Below are 22,224 nucleotides of genomic sequence, written 5' to 3'. Positions count from 1 at the left end.
TTTCAACAGTGAAACAGCCTGAGAGAAGAGCATTTAACAAAGGCAACAGGACGACTTGTGACCTGCTTGTCTTGGGGAGATGATGACTAATCAATCTCCATGCCCAGGGCTTTTTGGCGTGACTGATTGGAAGAGCTCTGCTACTGACAAGGGTCACCTGGTGGGTACTGGGCAGCAACTGCAAACCATGCCATGAAATACTGACATTCAAATCCCGTTTGGTGAGAATAATTAGAGCAAATTTGCAAAATTCTGAAAAAACAAGGCATTGAAGAATTTTCTAAAAACCAGACCTTCAACTGAGATTGTGGCCTTAATACACCTTGTTGAAAACTCTCTGAAGCTTTTGGGCTCCAGTGGGGGTCTCTAGAGGCTGATGCCAGATGACCCTCAAAACAGAAAAATGGATTACCCAGTACCAAGCTAAATACAAGATACGCATCTAACATTCAAATTCAACATTTAGGTTCTTTGTTTTCTCTTTACACACTGTCCTCATAACACATCCAATCTTTTTTACCTGCATTTCCATGTTTCTTCACAAAGCGAAAATCGACAGAAAACATTTCCTTTTGTTGTTCTTTTCTTGGCTATTTCAATTTTGCTGTAGAGTATCTTAAGGCACCGGGTTTACTCAAAATAGCAAAGGCTTGTGAAGTAACAATGAATAACTGATAGTATTTGTGTGTTTCACAAACTCTAGCACCCACTGATCAAGCCAGTTTTGCTGTTGTTTGACCAATGCACAATTGCTGCCTATAGCACTGAGCAAGAGATTAGGCTGTCCAGACACTACGGGTAGCTAACCAGACTTTACAAACTTGACCAAAACCAATTAGATTTAGGAGAGTCCTCTATTCATTCCGAAGATTTTCTCCAAATTAGGACATAAGTTACTCAATCACAGTTTGTTGCCTTTTTTAAAAGGCACTTTCTAGTCTAGCATGGGATTAATGCAGCCAGCATCACTTCAGACTTTTCAAAGATTTTCTCTCATTTTGTAATTAAGATAATGACACTTTCAAACTGCAAATGCACACTCAAGTACACCAAAGCTGCAGACACAGTTGGTCTTAGTAATGCTGTAATGTAAGTAATCTTAAAATGCTGGGAGCGGACGTTGAAATACAAAATACTTACTACTCCTTCCAAAGGATAGCAAGCAAAATGGATTTACCCACTTCAAAATTTTACACTTCCCCCTTCAATTTCAATCTTACACTAATTATTTCTTCAAATTTCTGTGCTGCAAATGCATGAATAGTAGTACACTGTTACTTTTGATATTTCATGCACCTTGTAGATAGTACACCTGAGCTCACAATAAAGCACATGTGATTTTCTAATACTGTTGTACACTAAGACGAATTCTAAAGCACTGATTAATAAAACGCCCTGTTTAGGAAGCTCTGGGAACTGAGGGTTGGAGCTGTGTCTGTAGGTGCTCTGTCTTTTCAATTTTACTAGTGGATTTGTCTGCACATTTATTTTTGTTTTTCATAAAGAAGTCAATGCAAGAGCAAAGAATATTTAATTGTACCACTTGCTACATAAACCTGAATGATACAGTAGCACAGGAAGTTTATAGCACTGGAAAGTGTATAAAGGCATCATTTTCAGAGATTTGCTTTCTGAGGACACTGAATAGGTATTTGCCCAGTTGACTTTCACTTCAAACACACCATGAGAGATGCTGAAGCAAACCAGTTTTATATCCCTGGGAATGAAGGAGAGTTTGAAGCCTCACTACTTTTTAGAATACAAGTCACTCCAATGAAGTAATTTTCTATTCAGAGCAAAACCAGGAAAACCCAAATCCATCTTTCACTTAACCGCACCAAAGAAGTACAACCCCAACAACCAATCCTTTGGCACAGGTAGCACAGAGTCAGAACCCACTGAAGGTCCTGGGATATGTCTTACCTGGATATTTTAGTTCCATTCACAATCCCAGATGCTTAGTAAACACAGTACAAAATATTTAGTCTTTATGTTGTTTTCTCTTTTAGCAAAACATGGAATAGTTAGCTAAAAACTTTATGCCTTGAGTACATGAATAGCAAAATAAAAGATTTGGATGGAAATAGGGCAAAGTGGAAGGAAAAACTTCAGTTTTCAAGTAAGGATTTTCAACATCTTTGAAACTTGACCACATGCAACTAGCGTCTCAATCAGCTGGGCCGTTCAGAACAGAGGCAGATAAACAGTACAAAACCAACTGTGTCCCTCAACATTCCTGCATGGTGATGGTAAAAAAAACTTTAGCTTCTGTGTGATAAAGCTACAAGTGGCTCCCTATGCTAATGAGCTAGGTAGTTTAACATCACCTGATCTGCAAGACACTTGTAGCAGCCCAAAAGAAGCAGAAACCACTTCAACCATTGGTAAGAACAATTCCTTCAGAGCTTACTTTGAGGCACTTCATAAGCAGTATGCACCAGACTACCTCATTTGTATCTTCTCACACATGCACCTACCACCATGTGAAGGCTTGACAGAACATTATTACACTGCAGATCCTGTGATAAAAGTTACATCATGAAGATTTTCAAGTTAGAGTCCAAATGTGAGCTTGCCTGCAGTATTGCTTGTCTAAGAGTTACTGGGAGAAGAATGCAAACTGCAGCAGTTTACACTATAATGTGAAATGTTTCACTTTAGTCCAAAGTGCAAAAATAAATACTATTTTTCCTTAAAAGGTGCTATCAGTAGTTAAGTCTCAGAGAACTGTTCCACCTAGACCCACCTATTAAATAACTAAGAAGGTTTTACCTAAGGAAATTCTAAGGATGGTCTGCTGTACCGTCTGCTACATTACACAGCCAGGCTCTGACCACCCAATTTAGCTGAAAATACCTCTATTATAGCAGACAACAGCACAGCACCCATTCTGCTCTCTAAGAGCACAGTGCATGAGGATGTGAGGCCACCCACATATTGCTGGTTACATTTTTGGTTTTGCCTAGTTCACCCTGCAGATAGATTTTGGTCAGTTAAAAGCTAATTTGATCTTGTACTATTGATAGCAGTTTTTTGCTCATTCTTGAGCTGTCCATTAGGTGTAGCAGCAGTTTTGTAGTCATTTTCAGGTGCTTTTATCACTAACAGTCTGAAAGGCTCCGTTGTTTTCCGAAGTCTCTGAACAACAACAGCATTTTGCAACTTTGCCTCCTCGAGTGTGAGTGTCTCGTCCTGCAGCTCTCGAAAGGGCAGGGAGGTTGTCAGTGTGAAGGGAACACTTCCCTCAGATCCTTGATACTTTGTTATGAAGTCTCTGACGTGGCTGATTCTGAGAAGAAAGAAAGAAAACTCAGCATTAGAGTTCCAGCACTACAATCCCCACACACGTGCGTAACACACAGAGCCACCACGGGATAGGAATGAAACCACTTCATGGAATGCCTGACAGCAGAGAACTACAGCAATATAGATGAGGTGGTATCCCGAAATGCCTGATCCACTTGGGAGGCAAGGACCAAGATCTGCATGCTCTGAGAGTACTCCCAAGGGAACACAGATGAGTGTCTTACTCTGAGCACTCAAATGCAGCACCGTGGATCAGATGGTAGTTACCCAAACCTACCATTTCCTAACCAGCTGGTGGAGCTCTTACCTGAGGGTTCTGTAGCCAAGAGCTAGAATAAAGATGCCTCCAGTTTGTGGCTCATGTAACGGAACCATAATAAAAATGAAGAAAAAGGGTTTGAAAAAATTATTTGGACAGCTGATACATTAACTAGGTCTAAATACAGTCCCATCCTCTCAAAGCAAGGGCACAGTGAATTCATTACAGATTCAAGCTGCCTTGTGTGAGCAAGACAGAGGTTTTCCTGTGGAAGAATCAGCTTCTTTCATCGACCAATTTAATTAGAAAATGAAGATGAAAAGATACATCTGTATGAATAAAATTAACACAGTGACAATGTCCATTCTTTGGTCCTGAGGCCAACTGGCAGACTGGCTGCTGATAAATGCCTAAACTCATCCTTCCTCTCTCTCATGCACAGGGTCTTCCATGAGGTTTACTGTCTCCTGGGAATGGTCCAGGACCTGAGCTAACATCTGAACCATGGCTAGGTATTGACCGAGGAAGTGCTGGCTGGCTTGGGGCAATGCCATCCCAACAGTTTAGCAGCACAGATGCCCAAGTATCCATGCCTTAGCCACACTCACCAGGACAGATACAGCCAGCAAAATAAAAACTAATTCCTGTGCACTCAGGCCTCAATACAGAGACACTGCTTGGTCTTACAAGCCAAGAGCTTGAAAAACCTCAAACAGGACTAAATTTTTGGTTGGACATTTACAGGTGTCTACATATGCATTGTATCAAAGTTGATTGGATTCCAAGAGCAAATCAGGCAATTAGCCACCAGCTCCCTGCTTCAGGGTGAAAAAGTTCTTTTCCAGGCTCCATACCTGATGCTCCAGGGTCACACTAACCTAGCAAGTGCTCAAGAGGGGACACAGCTCGATCCAGGACACAGCTCTGTGCGCTATTCCTACAACTCTGCTCTCCTAGTTGCTACATTCCCATGTCTCAATTCCCCATGCTGCAACACTAAAATGCTTCCCATGCTTCCACTTCAATCTTTCATCAGTAATCAACTCATATCTACAGCAGCAGTTACTGTGGCACCTACACAATCTAGTTGTAAAAAGCTAAAAGTAATCAATTTACCCAGACACTGCAATATACATGCTACATGTTATTAATCTATATGTTAGTTAACAAATAGCTGACTGTCTTCTGCACTGAAAGGAGTCCTGTGTATGCAGTTATTATGCTTAAGGATATGTACTCAAAAAGGATTTCCCTCTAGTTCTTACCAGCTCATACACAAATCCTGTGTACAGCACAAATGTCCTGGTCTTGTGGCAAGGGACTATGCTATGATGGAATATTTATTGCACACTACTTCAAAAAGAGCATTACACCAGTAAAGCTGTGGTTCTGCTTATCTCAGATGTTTTTTTTCCTCTCAAAAGCACTTAGAAGGTGTTCAAACTGCTATATACTGTGAAGACAAAAAGCTTGTAAATATACTTAGATGTGTGGGACCTGGAATAATTGAGATATTAAGCCCTTCAGTGAAGTATTTATAATTAAAATAGCAATTTACCCTTCAGCAGTACATCATAACAGTGTTTCAGTTCATATCTCAGGCCACTAACAGTAATAAATTAGTACAAGTCAAAGAAAAAGCTACAGTCATTAACCTTCAACAGCTGAGCTTTCCTTCTGACCAGCCACAGATACACAGAGTTTATCTTGACAGCAGCCTGGGTTGTATTAAATCTGTGATACCTTTAAATTGCTTCACAGAGAAGCAAAGGCAACATATTCTTTCCACATGACATGACTGTATAGCACTGGAGTAATTTCTCAAATTCAGATTTGAGAAAGGTCTCTGAAGACAGTAGCTCTACAATTTAAAGTGTTAATCCCACTTTCTCAAAGCTCCTGCATACACGCGCTGTGCTGACACCTTCTGACATTATCCTTATTTCTAAGCCTCTTTGGGAGCCAGAAATTTTATTAATTAAGAATTAAACACACTGTGTGCATTCTATTCTGTCCATGTTGACATGCAGGGGATGAACCTCCTGGCCCAGTGCACCGACTACAGCCCTCCCCAGAGGTTTCTCCAGCTCAACTCTAAGTCTCTTTCTCCAGCTCCCACCTGTGGTGCTGTCTATGCCCAATGACCAGCAGGCTTTATACTAAGCCATTTGTTCCAGATGTAGCCGTTTTGTGAGAGATCCATCATGTTAAAAGCTATTTCCTCTAGTAATGAGTAATATGTACACCTTAACTTTCACTAACTGACAAAGAACTCCTACAGTTTCCTCAGATTTTCCTTTGTGCTCAGCTATGAGACGACTTTTAACATCAGTTCACTTTCCTCGTTCCTCTCTTGTCAGCTAAAAGATTTCTCAAGATTTCAAAGGTTTTCCAGATACAACTGAAGAACAGTCCAATGCTAAGCGAACTGAGGAAATTAGAGACTTAAGTGTACAGGCATTAAGACAAATAGTTCAGATGCAAATACACATAACAGTGGTAAAACATATCTTACCTGTGAGAAACATTGAATTTCTGAATTATCCTTTCCCCATCAGCTAACCAGATCTGGACATTGGTGATAGGCTCCAAGTCATTCAAGGGTACTAAAGGCAGGTGTCTTTTGTCACCAGGTGCTTGATGATCATCTCTTACTTTAGAGATTATCTTTGGAGTAGCACTGAAAAGAAAAGCCACATGAGGTTATGGCTTCTGTGCACACATGTAAGCTTGAACCTCCCTTCAGACCTCTGCTTCTGGAGCTTTCTGCCCTGTGACAGAGTACACTGATGACTTCTTAGTTTAATAAATACAGGAATACTGACATAAAGATCAGTTTTTTTCTTTCTTCCTTATTTTTTTTTCTACATGTATGCCAATATTTTCACTTAAAGACCAAAACACGCTGAAGAATTTCAGTTTGCTTAGGATTTTTATGAGATGGAAAGGAACTTAAATATCAGAGGATTAAATATGATTATACAAGAGACAAAACTGTCTGAAGATTCTTCATGCATTTTTGTACTCTAATCACACAGGTGAAACTTTAAGGGGGTTGACTATTGAATTTGCATACTCAAAGTTAATTTTCAGCATAATGTGATTACAGTAATTCAATTTAACTGAATGTTGTTAGCCTTGATTTAGACTCCAGCATCATCTATCTCAGCTTAGAAGAATTACTCATCTATCAGAGAAATTGACTTAATGTGAAAAATCCAGACTGATGCACACAGCACTCGGATTTTTTTTTCCCTAAGGCACTTTAAGCAGCTGACCCAACCACAGGGGCAAAGATTCATAAAATGACTTGACAGAATACATGGACCTCAGTCCAGCTGCATGGTCTTAAAAAACAAACAATAAAAAAACTGCTGGCAAAAATTTTTATTCTGAAGAAGTGTCTAGACCTTAGTGCTTCTTTCATGACTAAGCTTGTTCAGCATGTACAGTTTAAGTCCTCATTGGCCCTGATCCAATGGGCACATTCTCAGCTCCTGTGAGCATAACCAGATGTTTGCTGGCAGAATAGCAATGATTTAAAGAGTTACCATTTCTCCCCTGAGCTCAGCTGTGGTCACTGACTACATGAGCACCCTACACGGCAGTTTGCAGAAAAGTTCTCTTAGCACAGAAAATTGGTGAGTTACAGTTTCCTGAGAGAGAAGTGGGTAACTGATGGCCACAGAGTAGCAGTCTTAACTATACTGCACACCTGCTTTGCAGACAAACCCCATTTTTATGTTCTTGTACCTGTCTTAGTTTATTCATAAGGCAGTAAAGTCACAGCTCATTAATTATTAGCTAATGACTTAATACATTCAGGCTAATAAAGCTGGAGTCTTAAGCGCAAGTTTAGTCACGTATTTCAAAATCTTTTATTGCCCAGTTAAGTGCTGCCCGAACTTCTAGGATATCAGCCAGTAGAGGCACTTTTTATATGTTCCACAGAAACTCAGCAAAAAGAATGAGAATCAAGAAATCTCATTTATTATGAGAGATAATGAGATTCATTCATAAGAGAGATAAGAGATGCTCACTGTGACTGGAGGCAGAATTGTTTTGCATTACACAGAAATTAGCTGGGGTACAAGGACTTGGCACATCTGTAAAATATTCTATTACAAGTACAGGTGATGTACTACCATCCACCTGCCTCACTATCTCACAGACAGCTTCTGTTCATGCCTGACCTCAATATGAAGTAAGACTTAATTGCCCTCCAGATCAAGAAGAAAAGCCTGAGTTAACAGCAAGATAATGTTAAACAGTCTTTCAAGCAGATAAAAAAAAATTAAATTTCAAGTCATACTTCAGTCCAGCAATGCCCAGCTCTTGCTCCCTCCTTCCTCAGTTGCTGGTTCCGACACTGCAGAACTTGTGTGAGCGAGCTGCCTCCAGGACAGCAGAGGCTGCAGGGGTGCTCAGCCGTGGTGTCTGGCTCAGGCTAGGCTGGGCTGGGCTACATCAGTCACAGCTGTAGCTCAGACAACTGTCTTGCATGGACACAGATTTTGGTGTCATTCCCAAACCAACTTCCCTCACAGCCACATCTCCACATGCGGGAGGCACTGGAGGTGATTCTTTCAGTAGCAAGTGTGTGTGAGACTGGAGCCAACACATTAAATGAAGATTTAAGAGAAAGTTAGAGTATCTGTATTCACCAAGATTTCAAGCATTTCTATATGTAAAAACTTTTCTCTAGCAGAACTGACAGATAAAGCCATCTAGTGGTAGGAGATTTGACTAAAGCCAAAACCCAAGAATCTAAGCCTTATCAGCCTGAGATCGAAGCATTATAACTCCTTTTAAGGCTTATTCCTTTTATAAGATTATCAACAGAAGATGTAAACTGGAGGTTGAAGAGACATAAGAGCATCCTGTCAATTTTCTGACAAGAAAAAGCCCAGGAGTTAGGTATCATGCCTTACCCTGACTGATGGCTAAGCAGCTTGACACACAATGCTTTACCCTAATGAGGTTACAGAGCAAGCTCGCTTTGCTACAAGGGATTTCAGTCAATAGTTTAATTAACATGTTTCTGAGGCAGTCTCAAAGATGCATAGATTAGCTCAACAGAAAAGTGGGGTTGCAAATCTAGTCATAATCCCAAACTATGAAATGCATCTGAACAGTGATAGATAGAACAGAATATACCATTAGTTACAGAGGTTCACAAGGTACATCGGAAAATTTTGATAAGTCTTACTTATTTCTCCTGTAAAACAAAAAGGAAGAGGATCAAGCTTGTCTGAGCTATATCAACATATGTGTTATTTCTAGTTCCTCCAACAAGTTTTGAGAACCAGTCAATAGACCAATTCATAATGGTTCATTCATCACAAAATCCCTCCACTTGGAAAGACTGACCAAGTATACACTATTAATTTTATAAGTTTATTTGATAAGCAGAGGTTTAGCTAGGCCATCAACTGACAAACTCTTCAGTCATTTGTGTCTCTCATTTCTGACTAATCACACAAGTGCTACTATTGAAAAGGAGTTCTATAGCTTAAAACTTGTTCCAGGTCTCAGCCAGCTCTGCTACTGCCCCACAAAGCTTTTCTGCTGCAAGTGTGGTGTATACATGCAATGGAGATTTATTAACAGCAGGAAGTGAGCACTACTTCATGGACTAGGACCGCTTACAGCTCACGTTTCCAAGATCAGCAAAAATATTTACTTCTCTTTAAGGAAAAGGCTTTGATAGCATAGCACAGAATAGACTAGCAAGAGTAGGAAAAAAATAAAAAATGCTGAGCAAGTTGTAGGATGTCTCTGTACAAGACCTGTCAACCGAAATTCACAGATTAGCATGTTCCTGAAACCTCACCTGCCTACTGGGAAGCAAGATCATTACTTGCTGTAGGCCTGGCAGAGCACAACAAGCGACTGAACAACCTACCCAGCACACTGAAGATCTTTTGGTTTTGCTATTAACAGGTCTACTTGTAGATAAAATAAGGTTAAGTTCTTGACCCCCATTTGCTCAGGATTTCTGTGCCACCAAAAGCAAGTCTTGCAGCATCTCATCCATGTCTCAAGAGAAGGTTTTCCCTATTGATTGTATCTACTCGAGCACGGAGCAACTGAATGGACTGTGCTACAGAAACAGATGAAACTCATAAAACAGATATTTGCTTCTCTAAATCAGCCTGGAACCACTCATCCTTTACCTTTATCAGTCTTTTGCTCTGCACATTACCTTCTTCCCCTGCCTTAGCTGCTCCTGCCCAGGTCAGGCTTTCCCCCAGCACAAGCTCTGGGGCTTAGCAGCCAAACCCTTTCCACTTAATTGAAACAAGCAGTTCACCTAAGGCTGCATCACATCTTAGCAACCCTGGTCTGCAAGCCTGCAGGAACCCCAGGCACTCAGCAGTGCCACCTGTGATGCCTCCTGTAGGCTCCTGGTCACTGAACGTGTCCTGTTCCTTAAGCTGACGCCTGCTTTTATTCAAGTCTTGCATGATCCTGGCTTGTTGCTCTACAACAGCCTTCCAAAATACAGTTACTGTTTGGTTGTAAATCAAGTCCAGTATTAGCACTGGCATGAGTGGCTGACACTCTCCAACTACAAAAGAGACATGGATCAGTGTAAAATGTAAAATGCCTTACTGCAACAAATACATGCTTAATTACTGAACAATTTTAAGAAAATGAAAAATAACCTCTTACTTCTTCAGTCCCTTTTATGGGATTGTCATACTCCCCCCTCTTCTCAAACTATTGCACATAGAGTTTTAAAAGAGATTCTTTTCTCTAAAATCACAGAATAGAAGAGCGACAGCATTTCAGCTGGAAACAGTTCTGCTATTGAGACCTTGAACAACAAAAGCCAAGAGCATCCTGGCTGTATCAACACAGCCAGTGGATTGTGGGAGCCAATTATCCCCCAAGCTTCATGGAGAGACACCAAGATGCCTGCACGATGAAGCACTCACTCTGTCAGCAACTGTTGGAGGAGAGCAGCTTGCTCAGCCTGTGGAAGAGATGGTGGTGGTTGTGGGGCACCTAAAAGCAGCCTGCCAGGGTCTGCAGGAGGGGGTGATGCTCTTTATGGTGGACAGAAATTCCAAAGAGAGGCACTCAGATTGGATATAATGAAAAAATTCTTTCCCATGAGGACAGTCCAGCACTGAAGCAGGCTGCACAGTCTCTGCTCTCGTGGGATTTCAAGACCCAATTAGATAAAAGCCTGAGTAACCTCATCTGTCCCCACAGATGACCCTGCTTTGAGCAGGAGCTTAGATTAGAAAACTCCAGAGATCACTTCCAACCTGAATTATGATCCTTCACCAGAGGTATAGTTCCCTTCAGTTACTCAATCATATATCACATCAGTCTACTCACCTTCCTAATCTGTAACCATGTCCAGAAAAGGGATGAAATACTGGCCTTTTTGATGACAAATACACCGTATCTTTTTTATCTTCCACTTTCACTTCTATCTCCTCCTTATCAAAAACTTTTCGTAGCTCAAAAGGCAGTTCCCTTAAGAAAAAAAAAAACCGGTCAAAAAAAAAAAAAAAGTACTATACTGTTTTCAGTATACAAAATAGACTAATGATTAATAACTGTTCAACATTTGGCCTTTCAAGGACGATGCTTTTAAAAAAAACTTCACAGGTATTTACTAAGAGTTAGGTTAAGTGCATACATATAACTTCGAGCTCCTGAACTGCAAATTAACTACAAAGCATATAACAAAAAAACCCCCCTATTATGCAAGTCGTTGAGTGATGTTCAAATTTACTCAGCAGTTACCACTCTAAACATGTGAGGTGTAGGAAGTTCAGTGTTGCCATACACTGCTGCAAAAGGTTCAATTATTTTATCCCCACAGTAAAACAAAAAGAAAAAGGCTTTTAAACAGGAAGAACTGAGTTTAGGCACAATGTATTTATTGACAAATAAACACAGATCTCAGCTTCTAAAAATTATATTATCGCTAATAGCTCCACTCTTCAGCGCAGTAACATCACCTTGGTAATGCTTTAATTGTATTAAGCAGAACACAACAATGCCTTTGTCTCTGAGCTCTGATGCAGACAGCACAATTTCAGGTGGTGTGGCTCAGCTGGCACAGGGGCTTCTCTACCATCAATGATTATGCAGACACCATCTCATAATTAGCATCTTCACAGGCAAAGAGTGGAATAAAAGTGGCAAACTTTTGATGAATGCACACAAAGGGCTTTAAACAGCGCAGTTAATTGCTGTTACAACTAACAAAGGTGAAACCATACAGGAGAAATAGTGTAAAAGTAGTGTTTTTGATGGCCTAGCAAAATATGAAAAAGAAAAAAATAATGACTTAGTAATCTCACATGCTTGATAGGGAGGTATTAAATTGCATTATCCATAAAACAATATTCTCCTCTCCATTCGTGTGGGGTGAGGAAACAGACTACAAATTAAAGGCTCAAAATCACACTGCTTTGTATGGTCAAACTTTTTTAAAGCAACAATTGCAAACACTAGCAAAAATCAGGACAGCATGTTAACTTTTAACACAGGCAAAAATGTAAGATGGCTATTAACACAGGGATGAATGTAAGATTGTTATACGTACACAATAGCAAGTTTGTACTTGGAAAAATGTCAGAAATTTAAGACTGATCAGAGTTTCTTGATGCTACACAGAACATCTGTACCCATTTAAGGCTTTTCATCAACAAAAAGAAAACAAAGACCATAAAACCAGAAATGCTCAACCCCTTGTGCATTGAGTTCATTAGTCAAAATACCATTTGATTTGTAGCTCTTATTGGGCACTGATTTATTCTTTATTTCATTGTGTACCTGCTGTGCCCCCTGCCAACACTGGCTTTTATCTATTCATCAGCAACTGTACAACTACTGCCACTGAGAGCTGTGTTAAACCTGTTGATGTTCCAACAGCCATTAGCACTGCAGGAAGGAGACTGGCAGGGCCTGTACTCCTACAGGGACACTGCAGTGCAGCAAAGCCACGTAAAAAATTTAGAGCATAAGCTAAGTGCTACCCAAAGCACATTAACTCTGGCTGGTTAAGAACACAAAACTCGCTTACCCCTTTTTAATGGACTCCAAGAATTGCTGGTTTGCAACATCAGTGTAGCTCCGAAGTTCGCTGTCATTTACCGTAAACCCATTTTTCCAAAGTTTAATGATTACATCAACCTACAGAGTAAGAACGATTCTCATTATAACAATGATGTAAAAGAAGCTTGGTATACCCACATACCCTGTGATTATAAATCATCCACTTCATAGACTAAAAATACTGAGAGCAGGCTCACTGTAATCTGCCTTGGCCCCGTGCCAACAGGCAGGGCAACTGCAAGGGGTAAGTGACATTTCTAAGTATCTTCTGTCAATCCAAATTAGAAACAAACCTTCCCCCAATCATTTTGGCTTCCTAGGTCAAGAACACTCCTTCAATTCAACAGAGAAAAAAAATAAAGAGCTGGACTATCACAGCCAGCTGCAACTCTTCAAGAGCTAATTTGAGAGCACACATGCCTGGTGTTGGAACACCAACTGCCAGAATAGTCCAGCTGGGGATTTATTAGGGTAAAGCCTTGTTCCGATCATTCAGGAGGATCTTCTCAAAGTAAAGGCATTGAGATGATGCATGCAGAAGCCTTTCATTCAGGAAATGAAGCAAGTATCAGAAAATTTACTTTCAGACAGTCATATGCTTCTGTTACCCTGGAATTCCAGGGTGTATTCAAAACTTTGGTGGTTAGGGGAATGAAAAAATAATTTCTCAGTAATTCCTTAACTTTGCCAGAAATCATCCACTACCCCAACTTGTAGCTTTTGCACTGTTTACTGAAATCTCTCCAATTGTAAGATGGATATTTGGGATTGTATTTTCATATTAATGCATCATGCCATTTAAGGAAGCATTTAGTTATTTAGGTGCCTGAAATAACATTGTCTTGACAGATACTCAGCCACAGATGAGGTATAGACAAAGGCAGAATTCAGCTGGAAATTAGTTTGAACTAGGCTGACAAGTTTGGAGGTTTTTTTGTTTGGTTTTTTTTTCCAGTTTGACTTGCTAGGTGATTGCTACATAAATAAATAGCATGTGCAAACTCCTATTTAAAATAAATAAAATTCCTTCTCTTTCAGCTGGGTAATCTGTCAAAAGAAGAAGACAGCACTCAGCAAGATTAGATTCCATCAAAAATTCCTGTGTCTCATGGCACCAATGCATATGGAAAGAGTTCTAATTATGGGAAGGCTCCTCTACAGTGAGCCAGTATGCAAATTTAACATGGACTAATTATTCCACACCAACTTCCTATTTAAGCATTGACACAACTAATGCCATGGAGCACTACTTCAGGACTGCAATTTAAGGTATTGTTCCTGACATTTCATTTCTTCCAGGGTCAGTTAAGGATCCATGAACATAATTTCTAGCAATGCCCACTCCAAATTTCTTCTGTCATCTTTTCTCCCTCCCCTTACCAGTCTTTGATGAGTAACAGAAAAACATGAAAAGGACAGAATCACTGAGATACAAACCCACTCTGAACATCCCACTACAACCATAATTATATGAATAAGAGCAAATGAAAAATATTTGGGCTATGCCTCTGCATAAAAAGGCTGCAGCTCCTTAAATAACTTTCTTATGTAATAGTACTTGTCATTCCTTGAACTCCTGCACACCTCACTCTCCTTACTCATAAAGCAGAAGTGCACTAGCCAATGCCAGCCTTGGTTCTAGAATGACTCTAAACCCACTGTAAAGCACTAAGAGCCAAAAGGCCAGCAGCAAAGGCCTGGCTTACTGGGAGATGGGAGGTTGTTCCTACAGTTCTCTGAATTCTGTGTGCACTTTTTTGGTGATGTACTGGAGAAGACTGCTGGACTTCTGGCATCTATTTTCCAGAATAGTCCTGGAGGGCTGTTGTATCAAACATGAGTATTTTTCTTCACTGCCTACCTGGTTCTTGACTGTGGTTGGGGGCACACACATAGCACCAACCTTCTGAGCTTCTTCAAATAGGTTATCTACAAAGTAGTCACAGTTTTGTTCTGTACCGTTCAAAATCTGATCATTGGTTCCCGATTTACACACCCTGCAGAAAAAATAAGCAAAATTACTCCTCAGAGGACACATTAGAAGACAAATAGGTACCTCAGAAGCTCAGTACCAAGAGATATGGAAGCCACACTCCCCTGTACCCAGCTGCTACAAAACATCAGGTCAACTTTGCATTGTGCCTTTTCTATAGACCTCTTACCAATCTCTAACTGCTATTATTTCCACTTCAAAAGCACAAACTAAAGAACATAATCAGAAAAGACGAACTAATCTATGCAAAGCTTCTAAACTTGGTACCAGAGCAAGGAATGCAAGTTAGATGATTCATATTTCTAACCATCATACACCTAGTTGCATACCAACGAAGGGCTTTCCTTAAAGCATTCCTGTGGTACAAGCTTGGGTTCCTTTGCCGTAAGTTTTAAAAAATACAAGAAAATTGTTCTAGGATTTACACCTCCACCCCCACTTGAACCTCCCCATTCCCAGCACCATCCCAGAACCACCATGACTGTTTTGGAAAGTGCATTAGGGCAACTCAAGTGACTCAACACCGCTGGAGCACACTGAAGAAATACACTAGAAGCCTTCAACACTGTGGAGACTGCCAGGGTATTAAAAAAGATGCATCAACCACATCTTTTTATAGAACACTGTATATGTGACAGCTGTTTCTGTTAGATTTTCACCAGTCAAAATGCAGAAATATGCAACCTGAATAAATTATTATCTCAGTACAGGTTCCTTGCACAGTAAGAACATTCTTTTGTCTTTTCATAAACATTGCAGGAGTTACTCCTACTGGAGATTCAGAAAAGTCTATTTTAAGCAATTCAGAAAATAAAAATCCCAGCTCTTGAAAAAATATCCAGTTTTACATAAAACTCTACATTGAATTCAAGAGCAGCAATGCTTACTGGAATGGTAATTAGATACATTTGCATAAAATGGAATTGTTTGCAGTGCATCTATGCAACACTAAGAGTCCCTGGAGATTAACATCTTAAACAAAAGAAAACCTCAACAACTTTAAAGAAAAAATTTCAAAAGTGTGCTGTCCCCATTTCACTTTTCTAATGGAACAAATGAAACTTGAAGCATTAATGTAGCTATTCATTATGCTTTACCTCAGAAACAGAACTGGAAAAGCAAACACTTGCACATCAGATGCAGAGCTGCACAGTGAGTTAGCAATTTGAAGGGCTGCCTTGCTATTTTAAATAAAAATATTTACACAGCTTCATGCATCTAGGAAACATTTTAGGTATGCGAAAAATCTTTCAGCAAAACAATAGAATTTTTTAAATTTTCAGTATATGTGGAGCAGATGAATACAGTAAAAATACTGTATTTTAGAATTTAACATAAAGTTTGAAAAGTAATGACAGGACACACAAACAGCAGCAGGAAAAGAAGAGGAAAAATGGGGATGGGAGAACTGGTACCTACCATTCTTTCTTTACAGTTTTGATATTGTCCATGTCTTTCATTCTGGTGCTTCCCCTAATTACAAAAAGAAAATGGTTTAAAACCAAACAAAATACCCATCACACTTTGCCTCCTTTTGTAGCTGAAGCACTCTCTATATCTTTTTCTGTGTTGATAATACATTTAACCAGAAACCTCAACCTCCCCCCCCACCAAGTCTCCAGATGGTTCTTTGTTTTCCTGCAGTTTCTAATTTAATGACACATGAACCACGCATCTGTTCCAGACGTTCAGAAGCAAGGTTACTTTTTCATAAACGTACAAAATACATTCCATAATAATCACAGTGTGTTGTGAACATACATGCTCATACTTCTGCAAAGGGAGAAAAAAAATCACATTCCTTTCCTGAGTGGCATGGTTTAAACTTCCCTGGTTTTACATAGCATTATGAGATAATTGCAGAAAAACTGCAGTGCCACTGCAGGCATTTGAGTGACCTTCACCCTAACTGTGCATTACTTAAAGGGGCAAGATTTGTCAGGTTCCCCTTCCTACCTTACCTCAAGACATTGTTGCAGCAACTCAGAAACTGTGAGTTACCATTCCTGGCCTACTGTTAGCTGACAAGAAAAATCCTGGATTTTTAAGTATTAAATATGCTATAGGATGAGTCTGCTGAGTCAAAAGAAGTGAAAAATCCCACAATGATCTCATTACAGTCACTTCTGAATGCTTGGGAAAAAGTCACAGAAAGTCACAAAAAGCCAGAAATTTCCAAAACATCCTTAAAAAAATAAAATCACTCCAAAATTGGAAAAGCCCACAGGAAAATGGAACTTTTAAGTTGCAAATGTGTTCAGAGAGTTATCCCTGACAACCACTGGTTACACAGATGATGTTCTGCTCCTGGCAGGTTCAGGACTAAGTCATGACATTGTGCCTGTCTTTCAGAGAGCGTCAAACTAAAGCAGTGATAGCCATCACACTCCTGAACAAAGCAGTATGCAGAGCACCACTAAAACATATTTTAAGTGATCTTGAGATCTAACTTAACAAGATGTGAAATTTATGGGAAAACAACATTCACTGCAGCACTAACCAAAAAAACCCCCACCACACGCAATACTAATTCATGCTCCTTGGGACTTTAATATTGGTATTCTTTCAACCTGGAAGTTAAAATCCTTGTGAGAGACGTTCTACGGAAAAATATATAAGCCTCAAAAAAAGCCCTGTAAGGGTCAGCCTTAAATTTAACTGGTGCTGTTATGCATTAAGTCAAAACATTATGTTTTGCACATCTTTGACATGTCACACAAGATGAGGTTCCCCCCCCCCCCCCCCCCCAAATGGTCTGCCAGAGCCCTACATCTGTCAGGCAAGCCCATGCTAGTACCTGATGATGCTATATGTATATCTGTCCATTGCTCTTGGAACTTTGGACTGCACTCGGGAAAAAAGAACTCTCAGTATCAAGTAAGCAGAGTGAAATTGGAATGCTTACAAAGTGTAATTTTTTCAAACTTCTCTCAAATTCAGTTTTAACACACTCTGGCACAAAGGGTTTTTTTGTGTTTAGCCCAAAGTAATTCTTTGTGGTTTGTGTTAATGTGCTTATCTTCTAATCTTTTACTCCAGTAGGCTGCTCCCCAAAGCAAGAAGAGCCACCTCCTGCCATCTGCTTTTGTTGATCCTCTGTGACTTTTCAGCAGAGCTGTTAAAAAGAAACAGACACAATAAAGCAGCTCTTCAAATTAGCTCTTTGGCTACATTAGGCTGGCCTCAAATGGGCATGAATAGTATTCAGAACTGGTCAGCTGTGAAAGCTGCTGCTCCTTCTAAAGCACAACAGCAATTATACTTAGAAGAAATGTTTGTGTTAATCTCTCAAGGTGAAGAATCATCCTATACAGCATATTGATGTTTATTATGGCCAAAAGCCATTAGGACATAGTGATCAGAGTGCACTGCAAGCACTTTAGCTCAGCATGTCAACCCAGCCAGCACAAACCACCTCCTCTCACCAACTTCTGACAGACACCCCTAATTGGCACTTAAAATGTTAAGAATTTTGGTACGTAATTTTTACGTCAGTGGCAAAAGGTACCTCAGAACTGAACTACCACCTCCAGAAACTAAATTTAAAACATGGGAAGAAGCTGCAAATGCCAGCAGCCCACCACAGCTACATCTATTAACTGGTGTTAGGATACTCCTGGCTATTCCCACACAGCCCCAGGGGCTTTCCAGCCCCAGGAATATGGGCCACTGACCCAGCAGTGGCCTTTCACAGCCAGAGCTTCCAAACAGGCAGTCCTCAATAGGCATATTCGTTTTGGCAAATAATTTATGGTCAATACTGTTGAGCCCACATTGCCAGTTATTTTAATACAAGAAAAACAAAACAGAAACTACCTGTGAGGCTTTCCTTGGTGTGAAGGGCAGCAATACCCAGAGAAGCACATGCAGCCCCCTGCCCTGACAGCCTGCTAACCCCTTACTACCTTTGGCAGAACAAACTCCTCCAGTTGAGAGCTGCTTGCAGCACAGCACAGTCTGACCCTGCACAGAAATTACAGCTGAAAATTGCACTGTAGCCACAAAGGGACAGGAGGCTACAGAGAAATGGCAAATGCAAATTAATAGCGAGATGAGCATCAAACCTAATGGCCTGAATGTGACTGATGTGCTCAGGTACAAAGCACAGCATTCGCACTTCCTCTCCAGCTGGCTCAAGGAGCTGTGCACTCGGAGAGAAACCTGTCCCCAACCTTGATGTCCAGGTGTTAGGACGATAAATTACTTGTCCGTAGAATTACCTTGTTAAGGCTCAGGACTTGACATGCTTCAACAATCTTAGACCTAGGGGAAGGTTAACAAAGCTCGGGATGAAGGATGTACCAGTGATAGTGGACACAAAGAAAGCAGCATTCACAGGCCATAAGTCGGACATTGGGTAGAACTTCCACGATAAGGAAGAAACTAATAAAGCCAGCTCAGCAACTGTGTTGAAATCACTTCCAAGGGGGTAAAAGGTAATTCCGGCAGGGCAAAATTGTGACCAGCAACTCACACACCACCCTCAAGAAAACCACCTATCTAACAAAAGAGAAAGGCTGAGCACGCAAACTACTTAGCATGAGAAGCAAGGGAGTAATTTAACCGATAAAAGAGAGAACACTCATTAACAAGAGAACTATGTAAACTTGTAGCCAATGAACATTAGTGCCTTTGCTTGCTAAAATGTATAAATAGGGCAAAGTTTTGATAGTCGTCGCGCTGGCTTTGTGGATTTACCATCCAGCCCTTCTTTCCGCTCAGAACTGCAAAAAAATCAAGTACCTTGGCTCTGTGCGCGGATCATGCACAGCAGGTCGAAGAATCTATTTTGGGACAACTCCGCGGCTGCAACACCGGAACTTACCCGCACCCCGAGAGCCAGGCCGGGCACACGCTCCGCGCCTCCCGACGGTACCAAACCCGCCCGCCGAGCGCACCCCCCGCCCCGGAGGCCAGCCAGGAGGTATTTTTAGGCGATGAGGCAATACCGCGGTACCGACGCGGAGGCGGAACGCCCAGACCGCCCCGGGAGGGGCCAGGCCAGGCTCCCCGAGGGCCGCTCCGGCTCCGGGGCCGATTCCGAGCGGGGCTGAGCCGCCGGGCGGAGGCAGCGGGGAGGCTCAGCCCGCCCGCCTCAGGGACAGCCGCGGGCCAAGTCCGAGCGCCGGCAGGAGCCGAGGAAACGCCAGCTCTGCAGAACGCGCTCCCCTTGCCCGGCCTGTCCCCGCAGCGAACTCACCCGCCCGTCGCGGAGCGCCCAGCCCGGCACCGGCCGCCCGCCGCGGAACTCCTCGGTGTCCCGCCTTGAGCGGCGCAGGCGCGGCGGCGCCGGGCGGCGCGGGCAGAGCTCCGCCCCGGTACCGCGGGGGGAGGGAGGGGTGTCCGTAGGGATTCGCACCCGCTGTGCGGGGGGGGGGGGGGGAAAGGTGGCTTCCTCGGGGGCTGCGCTGCCCTACTCTGCCCTGCCCTACTCTGCCCTGCCCTATCCTCCGGGGGGAGGCGAGGGCTGGGGGTGTTTGTGGCCCGACGCGACTCGCCTGAACAAGCCGGATCCCCGCACCGCTGCGGCGGTGCCCGGGCAAGACCTGGTGCGGCACAACAGAGATAAACATCCCTGCCGGACCTGGGAGAGACTGCGAAGGCAGCTCTGTCCCGACTGCGGAACAAAGGACGCGGTCTGTGTGTCTGTCTGTCAAACGGCGGCATCCACAACAGTGGGGAATGGTCCCGGTGTCTGGGCACCCGCCCGGCCCTAGAGTGGCCCCGCGTCTCCGGCGGGAGCAGCCGCACTCTGAGCCCTTTGGAGAGTGGGAATGGCTCATTGTGCGGCGAGCGCTAATTACGGGCTAGTGTTGACATTTGTGAAAAGAAGCTCAGCCGAGGCCTCGCATCGAGGACAAAAGAGCGGCGCGGAGCCTGGGAAGCAGAGCTCCTGAGGGTGAATTAGACGGGAAAATGGGATGGGATCCGTGGGGGAAGGAAAAAAGGATTGAGCCGAGTTCCCTGCGCTGTGTTGGGCCTTGGAGAAGCCGCTCTGCGGGACGAGGAGGTCCCGTGGTGCCAGGAGCTATCCAAGTATCCAAGGCCAACAGCGCGAAGAAGCTGCCAGCCCCTGGTAACACACACGGAGCAGAGTGAACACATCCCTTGCACCTGCGGGCTGTTTAATAAGGATTGGGGTTTTTTCCCCCCAATAATTAGCGATGCACTGTAAAACACTTGGAACTAACCTAAACTGAACAGCCACAACTAGCTAATTCACACTAATTAATGGGAAATCCACTGCGAATTTACAACTGCGATCAAAAGTAATTCTAAAAGCAGAGGTAATACTTCACTGAGTGTCATCTTCACGTGGGACACGTTTCTGCAATCCCTTAATTGCAACAATTAAAATCACATTGTTCAGAAATATTAAAATAAGATGCTTAGTCTCAAAGTTCTGTGATGGGTGAGTAACAGAAGTAAAATCTGACATTTGACAGCTATAATTTCTTTCTCTTTATAATGTACGTCACAATGCACTGAACCTTTTGAAGGCAGTTTGGATTAATCGTTAAGTTTTAACTAGATGAGATCTAATTAGAGCTCCTACTTATGAATCTTCAGGGAAGATAGTAAATTTGCCTTTTGTTTTGGTTAACATACATGGAGTCTTAAATTTCAAAACATGGATTCCTGAGATTCTATTCTCCCTGGTTTTGTTTAATGTTTAAAATACTTTGACATTTTCGAATAGAATGCACTTGTTTGTTACAAGTGTTACTGATTCTGTTAAACAAGTTCTATATATTTAGAACTTAAATCATGGATATCATTACACTGTTGAAAAGTTCAAAGAATTTACAAAACCCTACCTAAACATCAGAAGGTTGTTTTGCAGTGCTGGACTGTTTTAAGTTTTCTTTCAATATTTTAAGTACACTGTTTCATTAAACACACAAGTTCAGTAATATGCTTAGCCCTTCCCTGGGAGCCCTTTCTGCAACAATTTGACAGACCCAAAGGTAAGCATAGAAGGAGGCGAGTTTGGACTTACCTGGTGTAATGGTGCAGGCGTCCTGGCTGCAATCACATATTGATTTAGAATATTAAGTCTCTTACTGGAAATCAGAGTACAGCTGGAGACATGCTGACCTACTACAACAGGAATCAGTGTCCTAGTGAATTCAGTGGTTTCTTGAAAGCTCTTCTAAGTAGTGCTCAGGAGTCAAACTGTTGACAAAGCATAGGAGTAACAAAAATCTTAAGAAAGATCTGCAAATCTTGTGTAATGTAAAAAATATTTTCTTTAAAGCTGGAAATTTTCAAGTTAGAGTGTTGTTTCAATCAAGACATCACTAAAATTCTTTTAGACTCTGTGCATTTCATACAGCTTATTCTCTGGCAGTACACTAGATGAACAGAAGCAAATGGTCCTTTTCTTACCGTGTGGTGAATAGAAGAAAACAGCCCAGACTGTGTCTGCTGAAAAACCTCTAGCAGGGTATTCATGAGATAAATACGACCATCTCCATGCCCCTTTGTCAGGGGAGATCAGATGCATTGGCATGGAAGATAGCGACAACCCCCAAACTTGTTTTATAATGTAGGAGTGAATCTCAGTGTTGACAGAGTAAAG

At 41.8% G+C, this 22,224-nt stretch overlaps 1 protein-coding gene across 6 annotated transcripts; it reads right to left on the bottom strand.

Annotated features, from left to right (window-relative positions):
* Positions 1-1,980: 1,980 nt before the first annotated feature.
* On the bottom strand, positions 1,981-22,224 carry UBXN2A (UBX domain protein 2A). 6 transcript variants are annotated; one of them, XM_082303193.1, is made up of 8 exons: positions 22,032-22,224; positions 21,643-21,818; positions 16,062-16,115; positions 14,511-14,646; positions 12,618-12,727; positions 10,916-11,056; positions 6,081-6,245; positions 1,981-3,289 (listed from the first exon to the last, which is right to left on the bottom strand). In XM_082303193.1, exons 3-8 carry the CDS (start codon positions 16,100-16,102, stop codon positions 3,001-3,003), a joined length of 882 nt encoding a protein of 293 aa, XP_082159319.1. In that variant the 5' UTR covers positions 16,103-16,115; positions 21,643-21,818; positions 22,032-22,224; the 3' UTR covers positions 1,981-3,000. The 6 variants fall into 6 exon arrangements, with proteins under 6 accessions (XP_082159319.1, XP_082159317.1, XP_082159316.1 ...); XM_082303191.1 differs by lacking the exons at positions 21,643-21,818; positions 22,032-22,224 and adding exons at positions 18,863-18,905; positions 19,843-19,883; XM_082303190.1 differs by lacking the exons at positions 21,643-21,818; positions 22,032-22,224 and adding an exon at positions 19,843-19,930.

The sequence above is a fragment of the Coloeus monedula genome (assembly GCF_965178545.1).
Source record: "Coloeus monedula genome assembly, chromosome: 2".
Taxonomy (NCBI): Eukaryota; Metazoa; Chordata; class Aves; order Passeriformes; family Corvidae; genus Coloeus; species Coloeus monedula.
This window is presented reverse-complemented; position numbering and strand designations above follow the sequence as displayed.